At 48.8% G+C, this 16647-nt stretch overlaps 1 protein-coding gene across 3 annotated transcripts; it reads right to left on the reverse strand.

Annotated features, from left to right (window-relative positions):
- Positions 1–12060: 12060 nt before the first annotated feature.
- Positions 12061–16647, reverse strand: LOC140419644 (uncharacterized). Of its 3 annotated transcripts, none has more exons than XM_072503568.1 (2): positions 16592–16647; positions 12061–15173 (listed from the first exon to the last, which is right to left on the reverse strand). In XM_072503568.1, the coding sequence occupies exon 2, from the start codon at positions 14760–14762 to the stop codon at positions 13404–13406; it is 1359 nt and encodes a 452-aa protein (XP_072359669.1). In that variant the 5' UTR covers positions 14763–15173; positions 16592–16647; the 3' UTR covers positions 12061–13403. The 3 variants fall into 3 exon arrangements, with proteins under 3 accessions (XP_072359669.1, XP_072359668.1, XP_072359667.1); XM_072503567.1 differs by having other exon boundaries at positions 15899–16628; XM_072503566.1 differs by having other exon boundaries at positions 15681–16628.

Below are 16647 nucleotides of genomic sequence, written 5' to 3' on the forward strand. Positions count from 1 at the left end.
GACAGGCAACCAAACAACACGACGCACAACACAAAACTACCTTGACCCATATGCCCGAGACAGGAAGGAGAATTGGAGACAGACTGGAAGAACTCAGACTCCAGACACATTAACCAAAAACAGATGGGAATATCTGAGGGGACAACAGGTAGAACCAAGGAGGTTCTACCTGCTCCTTAAAATACCCAAACACAGAATAATAATTTTTATTACTGTCACAAGTAGGCTTATATTAACACTACGTGAAGTTACTGTGAAAAGCCCCGAGTCAACATACTCCGGCGCCTGTTTGGGTACACCGAGGGAGAATTCAGAATGTCCAATTCACCTAACAAGCGCATCTTTCGGGACTTGTGGGAGGAAACCGGAGCACCCGGAGGAAACCCACGCAGACACTGGGAGAAAGTGCAGACTCCGCACAGTGACCCAAGCGAGAATTGATCTCGGAACCCTGGCACTGTGAAGCACAGTGCTAACCACTGTGCCACCATCAGGGAAATACCACCAGATAGACCCATTGGATCAGACCGTGAGAGAGAAAATCCTGCAGAATCATTCAATTTACATTGCAGAAGGAGGCCATTCGGCCCATCCAGCCTCCACTGGCCCTTGGAAAGATAACCCTACTTAAGCGCATGCCTCCACCCTATTAAGGGGCATCTTGACAAAATACATGAATAGGATCGGAATAGAGGGATACGGACCCTGCAAGCATAGAATATTTTAGTTTAGATGGGCAGCATGATCGACGCAGGCTTGGAGGGCCGAAGGGTCTTTTCCTGTGCTGTGCGTTTAGCTATTCTTTGTTCTTTGTTTATCCCCGTAACCCAGTAACGTCACCTAACCTTTCTTTGGACACTAAGGGGCAATTTAGCGAGGCCAGTCCACCTAACCTGCACATCTTTGGACAGTGGGAGAAAACTGGAGCACCCGGAGGGAACCCACACAGACACGGGGAGAATGTGCAAACTCCACACAGTAACCCAAGGCCGGAATAGCTGAAACATCAACACACTGCTCTTGGTAGTTGATGGTACAGTGGTTCAATAAATATAATTAGTGGGTTGAAAAGGTGTGCAATATAGAGTAAAAACAGAATATGCTAGATTAACTCAACAGGTCTGGCAGCATCATAGAATCCCCAGTGCAGAAGGAGGCCATTCGGCCCATTGAGTTTTCACCAACGCTACACAAGAGCTCCACACCCAGGCGCACTTCCCCCAACCTCTCCCCATAACCCCACTTCACCATTAGACTCTTAGGGAACAATTTAGCAAAGCCAATCCACCAAACCGGCACATCTTTGGACTGTGAGAAAACTGGAGCATCCGGAGGGAACCCACACAGACACGGGGAGAATGTGCAAACTCCACACAGTCACCCAAGGCCGGACTTGAACCCAGGTCACTGGCGCTATGAGGCAGCAGCGCTAACCACTGTGCCACATCTGTTGCGAGATTGTTGTTCCTTGTTGTAACAGTTCAGTAGAAGGGTGAATGGAATCTAATTTAAAGTTCATTGAAGTGGAAAGTGTTTTACTCAGAGCTTTGACACAGGAAGAACTTTTAGTCTGTGTGAAGCTCAATCTTCACTGACACAAAGCCCGCAGTCTGATTCGCTGGAGGACCAGAGTCCATCCGGTCTTCCAAATCCTCCCATTGGTCGACATCGTTCAGGCAGGAAATGAGGTTTTGGAACCCGCGCCCATGTGGCCAATGGGAAGAACTCAAAATGATACATAGTCTCAGCCAATGAGGGAGATCCGGGATCAGCCCCGCCCCTCATTCACTCCGATTGGTTGGAAGACCAGCTCGACCTTTAAGAAATGAGTGTTTATCAATTAGCTGCAGTGATATCAGTGTGTGGGTGGAGCTGGGCTGTCTGTCTTCACTACAGCTATTTGATAAACACCCAATTCTTAAAGGTACTCTCACATAACAATTCTGAATTCTCCCTCTGTGTACCTGAACAGGCATCGGAATGTGCTGACTAGGGGCTTTTCACGGTAACTTCATTGCAGCGTTAATGTAAGACTACTTGTGACAAAGATTAGGATTGTAAAAAACAATATTTCGGCAAATTTCTATCCCGCCCGAGATGATTTGCACGGGAATATGACCCCGACAAATGGGATGAAGCCAAATCTTTAAAAGTCAAAGTCTTTATTTCAAATTGTTGCCGTGCTGTCAGGGGAAAGGGTTAACTTCTCTGCTTGTTTACAAAAGGGAAGAGGAAACATTCGCAAAGCTTCCCACAGCTTGTGAGCTCCGAAACATAACTTCAAGGCCGAAGTTTATCTTCAGAGATTGAAACGTTTTGGTGCCTTTTCCAATTGTACCAGTAAATTGTGATTCACACTGAAAGGTTAACTTTCATTCAGTAATCAGAACATTTCACTTTCTCAGCACTGACACTTTTGATCAAATCCCAATTGTTCTCTTCCTTTGTAGCTGGTGTGTGGAGAAGATCATGTTCACTGTAGATCTGTCAGCACAGAAACCGCACTGTGCTTCTGGATACACTCAGTTTGCAAGTAGATGAATCTTTTAAACATCACCCAAGTGATGGTCTTCTCCTGACTCTAAGGAGTGAGATGTCCCTGTAGTTGATGCTGTCTCCTCTGTCACTGCTGTTTTTATTGCATCACACATGTTCCGTGGACCAGTCTCACAGCCCAAAAGGGGCGGGCAGGAAGGTGTGACAGTCGATGGGACTTTCTGTGTGTGAGCAGTTCAGCTGGAATTCCATCCTTGCCGGGCATCTTTCTGCTTGCTCAGCAATCAATGGCCTTTTCCAGCTCAAATAATGAGAGTTCCTTGTCCAACTCAACCAGGACAGGAAGCTGGAGGAGAGTCAAACAGAGACTGGGAGATGCCCTTCTCACAGGGGTACAGCTCACTATTGTGTTCAAGCCAGCTCCTCCTCACTCTCTCACCATGACTGAACTGAGCATGCTCAGAGCACACACCCACACTGCACCTGCGCACTGGCCTCGTACACTCACTGATCGGGAACTTTCTGCAGCGTGGGGGATTCTAGGAAACACAGCTGCCATAGAGAGCAATTAGTAAACAGGAAGATTCTATTTCCTAGTTAGCAAAACAGAAGATCCACAGTTTGGCAAGCTGCTGGGCATGAAGCACAATGAGAGGTTTGGATACTTTATTTAATACAGAAGCACATTATTCTGATATCACTTCGACATGGGCAGCAAGCAGGCTGATCTACAGTATGTACAGTATTTACAACACCTGGGACACGGTATATCATCTCATCAAACCAGTGATAGGTTTGTTTACTTTTCACAATCGTGACTGGGTCACACTCACGATTCATGCAAAATGCAACTCTCCAGGTTTTTTGACCCACTCCCTCCAGACCTGTTTTCACTCCAAGGGTCTTGACATCTGCCTTAGCTTTTATCCAGTCCTGTATGTTCAGCTCACACTGCCCAACAACCAGCCCCTCCTGCACTGGGCCACAGGGTTTCCATCACCAAAAATCTGTCCTGGTCCATGCACATCGACGCTACCACCAAGAAAGCACAACAGTGCCTAGACTTCTTCAAGAAACGAAGGAAATTTATCATGTCCACACTGACTCTTTCCAACTTTTACAGATGCACCATAGAAAGCATCCTATCGGGCTGCGTCACAGCCTGGTATGGCAACTGACCGGCCCAAGACCACAAGAAACTTCAGAGAGTAGTGAACACAGCCCAGTCCATCACACAAACCTGACTCGCATTGTAATTGAAAACACGGAAAGATGTGTCATTTGAAACATGGAAGTCTGGCAATATCTGGTCTGAGAGAAACATGAGAGGATACAGGGAAAGATCCCACAAAGGGTTAACAACAGCTGCAAAGAGCAGGATTATAAAATGCAGATTCCTTCTTCCAAACAGACTTAGCAAACAAACAGGACTTTTGTATGAAGCTAAAAACAATGGCTCACACCTTCATTGAAATTAACCATCTTAGTAAGCATCTGGAAAAGCATGGATGAGGGTTTCAGTTGAGTTAGGTGATAAATGTAACCTTTCAAGTCATAACCAAGTGGACTTTAGCATAGAGCTAAAAGCAATGATTCACACCTTAATTGAAGTAAAATCAGCAGATAGAAAAATATATAGGTATGAAATTCTGCTAACACCAGGTAAATTTAAAAAAATTGGAGACTATCAGTCTACGAGAAACATAATTTAAAGCCAAAATCAAAGTCAAAATTATGAGCTGGGGACACAATTGGAAAATAAAACTATAGAAATGACAGGAATTAAAAGTAACACCTCCTGAAATCAAAGCATTTTGAACATCACAAAGGAAGAATGTAATCAGATCTATGAGCTGAGGTCATGCCCAAAATGAATACTTAGTTGTGTTAGAAAAATTCAGATTAAAGGTACCTTTTACAATCCAAGTGAAATAAAAGTTACTTTACAATAAAGTCATAAAAACTTAATAACTGTTAGAAAGATATATAAACCCTGAGAAAGGGGACAGGAGATTATGAAGTCCAGGAGAGAAGCAGAGAAGGAACAAGCAGCTCAGAGTCAGCTTACAGTCAGCTCGGTCATGGGAAAGGGACAAAATCAAAGTAGCCGAGCTAAAACAGCTAATACATCTAAGGAAGACCAGAATTTAAAGAGGAGGCAGAGTCAGCTCAGACACAGCCAGCAGAGCCAGCTCTCACAGCTCGGTACATGGGAAAGATAGGACATAGCAACCGTGCAGAACAGCGAATACATCTGAAGAAGACCAAAAGAATGTAAAAAGACTGATTGTCAAGGTGGGCCTGAAGGTCCCTTCAAACAAACAGAAGGATCCAGAAGCAAGATCTTTTTACCTTTCTGTAAAGACAGTCATTGCAGCTTTTAAAAGAAATAAATATAATAATAAAATAACTTTAAAAGTTTTAACCTGAAACAGTGGTTATTCCAAAGTCTACTTTACTTACTTAGCAATGCAGGACCCAGGATCGATGCTACTAAGTGGTAAGTAGATTAAATATTCTGTGAAGGTATGGGTTATACCGGGGGATAACTTGAAAACATAGTTTGACCTGAATAGCACCGACTGAAGCCTGCATCGGAGTCAGGGAGCGAGAATCCCTGTTCACCATTTAGAATATCGACCCTTTTTGGTACAGGGGGAATTCTAAGAATAGTGGTGAGTTTTCAAGAACACCATCCATTGACTCTATCCACAACTCCTGCTGCCTTGGGAAAGTGGGCAGCATAATCAAAGACCCCTCCCACCCAGCTTACTCACTCCTCCAACTTCTTCCATCGGGCAGGAGATACAAAAGTCTGAGAACACGCACAGATTGAAAACAGCTTCTTCCCCGCTATTACCAGACTCCTAAACGACACTCTTATGGACTGACCTGATTAATACTACACTCCTGTATGCTGCACTCAATGCCTTGGTCCATTCACCTGAGGAAGGAGCAGCGCTCTGAAAGCTTGTGATTCGAAACAAACCTGTGGGACTTTAACCAGGTGTTGTAAGACTTCTTACTTTGTCTATATATTTACATTGTGTACCTTATGTTGCACTATTATGTATTTTCTTCTTAGTTGACTTACTTTTCATGTACAAAATGATCTGTTTGAGCTGCTCGCAGAATAATACTTTTCACTGTGCCTCGGTACACGTGACAAAAGTCAAATCCAATCCAAATCGAGGGAGCAATCTGACTCTCTTGCATTGGTGCACTTCATTTCCCTCATAACACAGTGGCATAGAAAGGTGACAGCACAAAACAAAGGCACTCAACAACTTGTCTCTGTGCCAACTTTCTGCATCAGACACAATCCGCTGTCATTGGCCCTGAACTCTGCAGATATTTTTCTCCTCAAAAGATACGAACAGGTGACCAAGGAGCTGGACTTGGCTATTCAACCCAGTCTGCTCCACCATTTAATATGGTCATTGCTGATCTGATAGTAACAGATAGTTGTCCAATTCTCTTTTCAAGGCATCAATTGAATCTGCCTCCACCACATTTTCGAGCAGTGCATTCATGATCCCACATGCAGCACAGAATGTTTTTCTTCACATCATAAGACGTAGGAACAGAATTAGGCCACTCGGCCCATCGAATCTGCTCCGCCATTCAATCATGGCTGATATTTTTTTCATCTCCATTCTCCTGCAATCTCCCCATAACCGCTGATCCTCTTATTAATCAAGAACCTATCTATCTATGTCTTAAAGACACTCAGTGATTTGGCCTCCACGGCATTTTGTGGCAAAGAGTTCCACAGATTCACCACCCTCTGGCTGAAGAAATTCCTCCTCATCTGTTTTAATTGCTCCTCATCACCTGAGGAAGTAACTGTGCCCCGAAAGCTAGTGAGTCGAAACAAACCTGTTGGACTTTAACTTGGTGTTGTGAGACTTCTTACTCTGTTTAAAGGATCGCCCCTTTAATCTGAGATTGTGTCCTCTGCTTCTAGTTTTTCCGACAAGTGGAAACATCTTGTCCATGTCCACTCTACCCAGGCCTCACAATATCCTGTAAGTTTTAATAAGAAACCCCCCATATTCTTCAAAACTCCGAGTACAGACCCAGAGTCCTCAACCTCATGACCTCATTAACACTACACCCTGTATCCTTCATCCGATGCCAGTGCTTATGTAGTTACATTGTATATCTTGTGTTGCCCTATTATGTATTTTCTTGTATTCCCTTTTCTTCCCATGTACTTAATGATCTGTTGAGCAGCTCGCAGAAAAATACTTTTCACTGTACCTTGGTGCACGTGACAATAAACAAATCCAATCCAATCCAATCGTTTCTCATACGACAAGCTCTTCATTCCAGGGATCATTCGTGTAAACCTCCTCTGGAACTTTTCCAAGGCCAACACATTCTTCTTAGATATGCGGCCCAAAACAGCTCATAATACTCCAAATGGTGTTTAATCAGAGTCTTATACAGCCTCTGAAGTACATCCCTGGTCTTGTATTCTAGCCCTCTTGACATGAATACATTGCATTTGCCTTCCTAACTGCCGCCTGAACCTGCATGTTAACCTTTTTTATTGAACTTTTTTTTTAAATTTAGAGTACCCAATTCATTTTTTCCAATTTAGAGGCAGTTTAGCGTGACCAATCCATCTACCCTGCACATCTTTGGGTTGTGGGGGTGAAACCCACGCAAACACGGGGAGAATGTGGAAACTCCACACGGACAGTGACCCTAGCCGGGATCGAACCTGGGACCTCGGTGCCGTGAGGCTACAGTGCACCTGCACGTTAACCTGAAGAGAATCTTGAACAAGGTCTCCCAAGTCCCTTTGTGCTTGTGATTTCCTCAGCATTTTCCCATTTAGAAAATAGTCTATGCCTCCATTTCTCCTTCCAAAGTGCATAACCTCACACCTTTCCACATTGTATTCCATCTGCCACTTCTTTGCCCACTCTCCTAGCCTTGCTCAGCATTGCGTCTCTTTCTAATCACTTTAAATGAATGCCCTCTGCTTATAATCTTGCCTTCAATATGACTTGCTAGATCAAACGTCTATTGCAAATCCTTAGTTTTAATGTGGTCAAGTGCCTTTCCATTTGAGAACTGTTCAATAAAGTTATTAGAATTATTTGTAGCTAGGGCAGCACGTGGAGCAGTGGTAAGCAGTGGGACTACAGCGCTGAGGACCCGGGTTTGAATCCCGGCCCTGGGTCACTGTCCGTGTGGAGTTTGCACATTCTCCACGTGTCTGCATGGGTTTCACCCCAACAACCCAAAGAAGTGCAGGTCAGGTGGAATGGCCAGGCAAAATTGCCCCTTAATTGGGAAAAAATAATAATAATTGGGTAATCTTGAATTTTTTGATTTAAAAAAAAAGGATTATTTGTAGCTTCCCCACCAATCAGTTTTTTCCATTATCGTGAAGTGACCTTATTTTTATCGGGAGTTAACTGAAGTATGTTCCTAACGTCTCATCTAAATTGCCATTAACCATTTTTCTGTCCACCTGACCCAGTCCATGGCTTCCTCCCTCATTGTCTAAAACACATGAGCAACTTTTGTATAATCCTTGTGCATACATTTCAGTCTAAATCATTGATATATACCGGAAACTGTGGAGCCCCACTGGAAACAGACATCCAGGCTTCATTCAGTCCTGGATGTGACTAACAGCAACAACAACAGTTGAATCCAAACCCTACTGTTGTGTGTGAACTTGCTGATGTCTGTTCAGGTTGTTTGACTGAGCGAATCTCCTCCCACGCACGGAGCGGTTGAACAACCTCTCCCAAGTACCGCTCCCACGTTTGGGTGACACAGTAGCACAGTGGTTAGCACTGTTGCTTCACAGCTCCAGGGTCCCAGGTTTGATTCCCGGCTTGTGTCACTGTCTGTGCGGAGTCTGCACGTTGTCCTAGTGTCTGCATGGGTTTCCTCCGGGTGCTCCGGTTTCCCCCCTGTAGCGCACAAAGACTCCGAGAGACGAATAGAGTGAAGTCGATGAGGCTTTATTAAGCGTGACTGTTCCCCAGCAGTTCAGTAGTAGACTGCCTGCGGGGGAGGACTCCTGGTTCTTATACTCCGCCTTCAGGGTGGAGCTAGAGGTCAACGGCCAACCAGGACCCGGGATCTGTCAGCCAATGACATCACGGCTTCACAGTCCCACATGACCCCTAATGCATACTACCACATTCACCCCTTGTTAAAAATGAACCCGGCGGGGTGATGCTTCGCATGGTGGTAAGGGTTTACAAGGCTGGTCCTGGGAGGAAAACTTTCGCATGTTATTACAGTGTGTACAAGGGTTTTTTTTGTTTCGAACTATTTACAGTCATCGTCAGGAGAAAAAGACAAAATGTTCTCGTTAAAAGTCCACATATTGTAGTGTTAGATCGACGCCACGAGTCGGTCGGGCGGTCTGGTCATCCGTGTCGATCGCCTCGGCCCCGGTGGTGGTGGTGGTGCTTGTTCCGGTGTTGTCGTCTCCGGGAGCCTTACGGTTTCAGCTTGGGCTTCACTCCTGGTCGGGCCTGGGAGGAGGACCGATCCTCCTGGGAAGGGGCGGTCGCGGGGTGCGGCGGTGGCAGGAAGGGGGTGATTGGTGTCGGGGGTGTGTGTGTGTTGCCGGCGGGCGCCAGATCTCGCAGGGAGACCGTGTCCTGTCGGCCGTCGGGGTACTCCACGTAAGCGTACTGCGGGTTCGCGTGAAGGAGGTGAACCCTTTCGACCAACGGGTTCGACTTGTGCGCCCGCACATGTTTTCGGAGCAAGATGGGTCCTGGGGCCACCAGCCAGGTCGGCAGCGACGTTCCAGAGGAGGACTTCCTGGGGAAGACAAGGAGGAGCTCATGAGGCGTATGGTTAGTGCTAGTACACAGTAGTGACCGGATGGAGTGGAGGGCGTCCGGGAGGACCTCCTGCCACCGTGAAACCGGGAGGTCCCTGGACCGTAGGGCCAGTAGGACGGTCTTCCAGACTGTGCCGTTCTCCCTCTCTACTTGCCCGTTCCCCCGGGGGTTGTAGCTGGTCGTCCTGCTCGAGGCTATACCGTTACTGAGCAGGAACTGGCGCAGCTCGTCACTCATGAAGGAGGACCCCCTGTCGCTGTGGACGTATGCGGGGCAACCGAACAGTGTGAATATGGTGTTCAGGGCTTTAATGACTGTGGCCGCGGTCATGTCAGGGCAGGGGATGGCGAATGGGAAGCGGGAGTACTCGTCCACCGCATTAAGGAAGTATGTGTTGCGGTCGGTGGAGGGGAGGGGTCCTTTGAAATCCAGACTACGGCGTTCAAAGGGGCGGGAAGCCTTAATCAGATGCGCACCATCCGGCCTGAAAAAATGCAGTTTGCACTCTGCGCAGATGTGGCAGTTCCTTGTGACTGTACGGACCTCCTCCAAAGAGTATGGGAGGTTGCGGGACTTAATAAAGTGGTAGAACCGAGTGACCCCCGGGTGGCAGAGGTCCTCGTGGAGGGTTTGGAGGCGGTTAATTTGTGCGTTGGCACATGTGCCGCGGGATAGGGCATCGGATGGCTCGTTCAGCTTTCCGGGACGATACAAGATCTCGTAGTTGAAGGTGGAGAGCTCGATCCTCCACCTTAAGATCTTGTCGTTTTTGATTTTGCCCCGCTGTGCATTATCGAACATGAAGGCTACCGACCGTTGGTCCGTGAGGAGAGTGAATCTCCTGCCGGCCAGGTAATGCCTCCAATGTCGCACCGCTTCCACTATGGCTTGGGCTTCCTTTTCCACTGAGGAGTGGCGGATTTCTGAAGCGTGGAGGGTTCGGGAGAAAAAGGCCACGGGTCTGCCCGCTTGATTAAGGGTGGCCGCTAGAGCTACGTCGGAGGCGTCGCTCTCGACCTGGAAGGGGAGGGACTCGTCGATGGCGCGCATCGTGGCCTTTCCGATATCCGCTTTGATGCGGCTGAAGGCCTGGCAAGCCTCTGTCGACAGAGGGAAGGTCGTGGTCTGTATTAGGGGGCGGGCCTTGTCTGCATACTGGGGGACCCACTGGGCGTAGTATGAAAAGAACCCCAGGCAGCGTTTTAGGGCTTTTGAGCTGTGCGGGAGGGGAAATTCCATGAAGGAGCGCATACGTTCGGGGTCGGGGCCTATTATCCCATTGCGCACTACGTAGCCCAGGATGGCTAGCCGGTTGGTGCTAAAAACGCACTTGTCCTCGTTGTACGTGAGGTTCAAGGCTTTAGCGGTCTGGAGGAATTTTTGGAGGTTGGCGTCGTGGTCCTGCTGATCGTGGCCGCAGATGGTTACATTGTCGAGATATGGGAATGTGGCCCGCAACCCGTGTTGATCAACCATTCGGTCCATCTCTCGTTGGAAGACCGAGACCCCGTTTGTGACGCCAAATGGGACCCTTAGGAAATGGTATAATCGCCCGTCTGCCTTAAATGCTGTGTACTTGCGGTCACTTGGGCGGATGGGGAGCTGATGGTAGGCGGACTTGAGGTCCACGGTGGAGAAGACCTTATATTGGGCAATCCGATTGACCATGTCGGATATGCGGGGGAGAGGGTACGCGTCTAGTTGTGTGTACCTGTTGATGGTCTGGCTATAGTCTATGACCATCCTTTGCTTCTCCCCTGTCTTTACTACTACCACCTGTGCTCTCCAGGGACTATTGCTGGCCTGGATTATGCCTTCCTTCAGTAGCCGCTGGACTTCGGACCGAATGAAGGTGCGGTCCTGGGCGCTGTATCGTCTGCTCCTAGTGGCGACGGGTTTGCAATCCGGGGTGAGGTTTGCAAACAAGGATGGGGGCTGAACCTTGAGGGTTGCGAGGCCGCAGATAGAGAGTGGGGGTATTGGGCCGCCGAATTTGAAGGTTAGGCTCTGTAGATTGCACTGGAAGTCTAATCCCAGTAATGTGGGGGAAGGACGTAGAGCCTGTAGTTTTTGAACTCCCTCCCTTGCACCGTTAGGATAACTATGCAGAAGCCTTTGATCTGTACGGAGTGGGATCCTGCAGCTAGGGAAATCTTTTGTGCGCTGGGACGGATGGTCAAAGAACAGTGTCTTACCGTGTCGGGGTGGATAAAGCTCTCCGTGCTCCCGGGGTCGACCAGGCATGGTGTCTCGTGCCCGTTTATCAGCACCGTTGTCGTCGTCGTCTGGAGCGTCCGGGGCCGTGCTTGGTCCAGCGTCATTGAAGCCAGCCATGGTTGTAATGGTTGAGCGTCTTCTTCGAACCCCGTGGAGCCGTCGACGCTGGGGTCCGTTGTTGCCGTCCAAGATGGCGCCGGGGGTGAACAAGATGGCTGCCCCCATGCATCGCACATGGCTGGGGGGTCACAAGATGGTGGCGGGGGTGGACAAAATGGCCACCCCCATGCGTCGTACAGGTCTGGGGTGGTCCAAGGTGGCGGCTCCCCTCCTCCCCTCGTGGTGGCCGGGACCCAAAATGGCGGTGCCTGCGGCTCGCACATGGGGCGCTGGGGGGGTTGGGGAGCATTAGGAACACGCAGGACTCCCTCTTCTCTGGGGACAGCGGTGGCCGGGACCCAAAGTGGTAGCGCCGGCGGGTCATACATGGGGCGCGGGGGGGGGGGGGGGGGGGGGGTTGGGGAGCGTAATAGGCGTGCAGGGCTCCCTGTTCTCCGGGGAGAGCGGTGGTCGGGACCCAAGGTGGTTGCGCCTGCGGGTCGTACTTGGGGCGCTGGGGAGTGTAAAAGGCGTGCAGGGCTCCCTGTTCTCCTGGGACCGCGGCGACCTCCCGGGACCGGCACACAGCCGCGAAATGGCCCTTTTTCCCGCAGATCTTACAGATCGCTGCGCGGGCCGGGCAGCGCTGCCGGGGGTGTTTCACCTGGCCGCAGAAATAGCAGCGGGCTCCCCCGGTGCGACTTGGCGTTTGAACCGCGCAAGTTTGTGGGGTGTCCGGGGGGGGGGGGGTGTTTGTCGCGACGGGTGCGTACGGAGCCCAATGGGCTGCTGCGCGGTCGGGGCCGTAGGCGCGGGTGTTTCGCGCGGCCACGTCTAGGGAGGCTGCTAGGGCCCGTGCCTCTGAGAGTCCTAGCGACTCTTTTTCTAAAAGTCTTTGGCGGATTTGGGAGGAGTTCATACCTGCCACAAAAGCATCGCGCATTAACATGTCCGTGTGTTCATTTGCGTTCACCGGCGTGCAGCTGCAGGCCCGTCCCAAAATTAGTAGCGCGGCGTAGAATTCATCTATTGATTTTGCTGTCTCGTTGCGAGTTGATAGCGAGCGTAGATCTGGTTTACTGGGCGAACATAGAGACTTTTTAGTGCTGCGAACGCCGTCTGGAAATCCTCTGCGTCTTCGATGAGAGAGAAAATCTCCGTGCTTAACCTCGAGTGCAGGACCTGTAGTTTTTGGTCTTCTGTGACCCGGCCGGGGGCCGTTCTGAGGTAGGCCTCGAAACAAGTCTGCCCGTGCTTGAAAGCTGCTGCTGCGTTCACTGCGTGGGGGCTGATCCTCAGGCATTCTGGGATGATCCTGAGCTCCATAGTCCTTTAGTCACGCTTAATAAATTGTAGCGCACAAAGACTCCGAGAGACGAATAGAGTGAAGTTGATTAGGCTTTATTAAGCGTGACTGTTCCCCCGCAGTTCAGTAGTAGACTGCCTGCGGGGGAGGACTCCTGGTTCTTATACTCCGCCTTCAGGGCGGAGCTAGAGGTCAACGGCCAACCAGGACCCGGGATCTGTCAGCCACTGACATCACGGCTTCACAGTCCCACATGACCCCTAATGCATACTACCACACCCCCACAGTCCAAAGATGTGCAGGTTAGATGGATTGGCCATGCTAAATTGCCCTGAGTGTCCAAAAAGGTTAGGTGGAGTTATGGGTTAGGTTGGAGGTATGGGCTTAAGTAAGGTGCTCGTTCCAAGGGCCAGTGCACTCGATCAGCCAAATGCCCTCCTTCTGCACAGTAAATTCTATGATTCTGTTTCCGTGTGAACTCGCTGGTGTTTCAGCAGATTCAGTTTACTTTTAAAGCTCTTTTCACAATCAGAACATTTAAAAGGTTTCTGATCAGTGTGAACAAGTTGGTGTGAAGTCAGATAGGATGACCGAGTGAATTTCTTCTCACACACGGGGCAAGTGTACGGTCTCTCCCCAGTGTGAACCCGCTGGTGTATCAGAAGGTAGGATGAACATGTGAATCTCTTCTCACACAAGGAGCAGGTGAATGGCCTCTCACCAGTGTGAGTGCGTTGATGTGACAGTAAATTCTTTTTACTTTTAAAGCTCTTCTCACAGTCAGCACATGTAAACGGTCTCTGATCAGTATGAACAAGTTGGTGTGTCAAGAGGTAGGATGACAGAGTGAATCCCTTCCCACACACAGAGCAGGTGAATGGCCTCTCCCCAGTGTGAGTGCGTTGATGTATCAGTAAATCATTTCTGCTTTTAAAGCTCTTCTCACAGTCAGCACATTTAAACGGTCTCTGATCAGTGTGAACAAGTTGGTGTGTCAGGAGGTGGGATGACAGAGTGAATCCCTTCCCACACACGGAGCAGGTGAATGGCCTCTCCCCAGTGTGAGTGCGTTGATGTGACAGTAAATCCTTTCTGCTTTTAAAGCTCTTTTCACAATCAGAACATTTAAACGGTCTCTGGTCAGAGTGGACCTGATGGTGAGTCCAGAGGTGGGATGACTGAGTGAATCCCTTCCCACACACGGAGCAGGTGAATGGCCTCTCCCCAGTGTGAGTGCGTTGATGTTTCAGTAAATCCTTTCTGCTTTTAAAGCTCTTCTCACAGTCAGCACATTTAAACAGTCTCTGGTCAGAGTGGACCTGATGGTGAGCCCGGAGGTTTGGCAAATCATGAAATCTCTTCCCACATTCCAAACAGGTGAATGGCCTCTCCCCAGTGTGAGTGCGTTGATGTGACAGTAAATCCTTTCTGCTTTTAAAGCTCTTTTCACAGTCAGCACATTTAAAAGGTCTCTCATCATTATGAACAAGTTGGTGTCTCAGGAGTTCGGATGACAGAGTGAATCCCTTCCCACACACGGAGCAGGTGAATGGCCTCTCCCCAGTGTGAGTGCGTTGATGCGTCAGTAAATCCTTTCTGCTTTTAAACCTCTTCTCACAGTCAGCACATTTAAAAGGTCTCTGATCCGTATGAACAAGTTGGTGTGTCAGGAGGTGTGATGACCGAGTGAATCCTTTCCCACACACGAAGCAGGTGAACGGCCTTTCCCCAGTGTGAATACGTCGATGAGTTTTCAATTCAGATGGGTAATTGAATCCCATCCCACAGTCCCCACATTTCCACGGTTTCTCCATGGTTATCGACAAGTTATCAGGTGTAGGTGGGATGCAGATTTGAGGTCACTTTCAGATCAGCCGTGATGTTATTAAATGGTGGAACATGCTCACGGGGCTGAATATCCTATTGCTGCTTCTTGATTCCTTTGGTGCGAATGTCCTTATGTCTCTCCAACTTGGATCATCAGTTGAAGCCAGAGTACGGTGTCTCCCTGATGCAATTTAATTTCATGCTGTGTGATTGGTTAAAGCTCAGTTCCAGCTACCTGTGGAAAATTACTTAGATGTCTGTGTCCGGTGCTTTTCCAATCACAGTGATTTTTGAATTTTTTTCCGAAAGAGAAAACAGACAAATGCGTTGAAAGGCCGGTCCTGATGAATCAAGTGTCTCTGTCAGATCTCGACATGATGTTTGCATCTGCAAATATTCTGTAAAAGGAGATTACATTGAAATACTGTGAATATATAAGACACAAACAGGCCATTCTGTCACAGATTCTGCTGCTTTCAATACTCGGCACACATCTCCGACTGTCACACCTATCTCATCGCAGCTTTTCAGCTGATTTTTGATTCCATTTTCTCTCATGTGCTTGTCCCGTTTCCTTTTGAAAACATCTCAGCACTTTTCTCAACTCATTTCCATGGTAATGAGTTGCACATTCTGAACCTGTGATAAATAATTTTGTCTGTATTGTCCGCTTGGATTTATTCGTAACTATCTTGTATTTATGAATTGTTGTTTATTGATAGTCACTCTCTCACATCGCCCCTCTCCAAACTACTGATAATTTAAAAGATTTATAGGTCACTGCTTCATTTTTTGTTGTCGATAGAAAAAAGGCCCCACTCCAATTAATCTTTCCTGATTGCTGTCATCTCTCATGTTACAAAAGTCATCACTGTCAATGCAGGATAGAATTCGCAGAGACAAACCTTTCTGTTGGGTTCAGTTTGTTGTGTGCAAATTCTACAATTACAACCCCCGTAAAAGGAGTTTACAAAAGCCATCACTGTCAGTCTAGGATAGAAATTCTGAACAGGCAATTCTAGTTTCTCTGGAACATTTTTTCCTCTCTTGTTCCCCCAAAGCTGTCAATCCCAGCCCCACACACTCTCCCTCCTCCCTGGGCTGAAATCCAAACACATCTCACCATCTGCACCATTTCTTTCCTCCACTCCCAGTTTTCTCCCTCCCTCTCCTCTGCCTGGGTTCAGTTCTCCAGCTCCTGTCTGCAGACTGACAATAAAACCCAATGGGTCTTATTGGGGGTTTGCGGCTTCCAGTGCAGGTTTGTGAATCCTCCCCGCCCACCTGCCACAGTTTCCTTCCTTGCCAGAGATCAGAGTCCTCATTGATTTGAGTGCAAAGTGTAAGTTCTTATTTCTTGTCCCCCTCCCCCATCCTCTGATGTGAACCATCCTCCAGTGTCTGAAGCAGGATGGTGCCCGTTAACCTGGGCCTGTTCCCGGGAGGGAGGGAGAAGCTCCGCAGCTGCAAACCAGGGAGCTGACAATGATGGTGAAGGGTTTGCTCCAGCTCACAATGCCAGGGGACTGATTGACGGCAGGTTCGGACCAATAGGAAGAGGGGACGGAGCTGGGTGACCGAACAAGAGCCGCTGGTCCTCCAACCAATTAGAGTGAATGGGAGGCGGAGCAAAGCCGGGGCTCTCTTCGGCCACTCCGGCCTGTCTCGGGGAAAAGCCCGAGCAGCTTTCGCCGGTTGAACTGCCGTATCCGAACTTGGTGTTCGGAGCTTGGGGTCGACACGGAGTGTTCATGAGGCCTCCCGATCTACCCGCGAGCCCTATCCTTCCCTGAGAACTCATCGCACGGGATCTGACCGGCTGAGGATTTCCACCCGACCGCCTGAATTCTGAACTGTCATCAGCACTGCGCA

Source organism: Scyliorhinus torazame, chromosome 5, assembly GCF_047496885.1.
Source record: "Scyliorhinus torazame isolate Kashiwa2021f chromosome 5, sScyTor2.1, whole genome shotgun sequence".
NCBI lineage: Eukaryota > Metazoa > Chordata > Chondrichthyes > Carcharhiniformes > Scyliorhinidae > Scyliorhinus > Scyliorhinus torazame.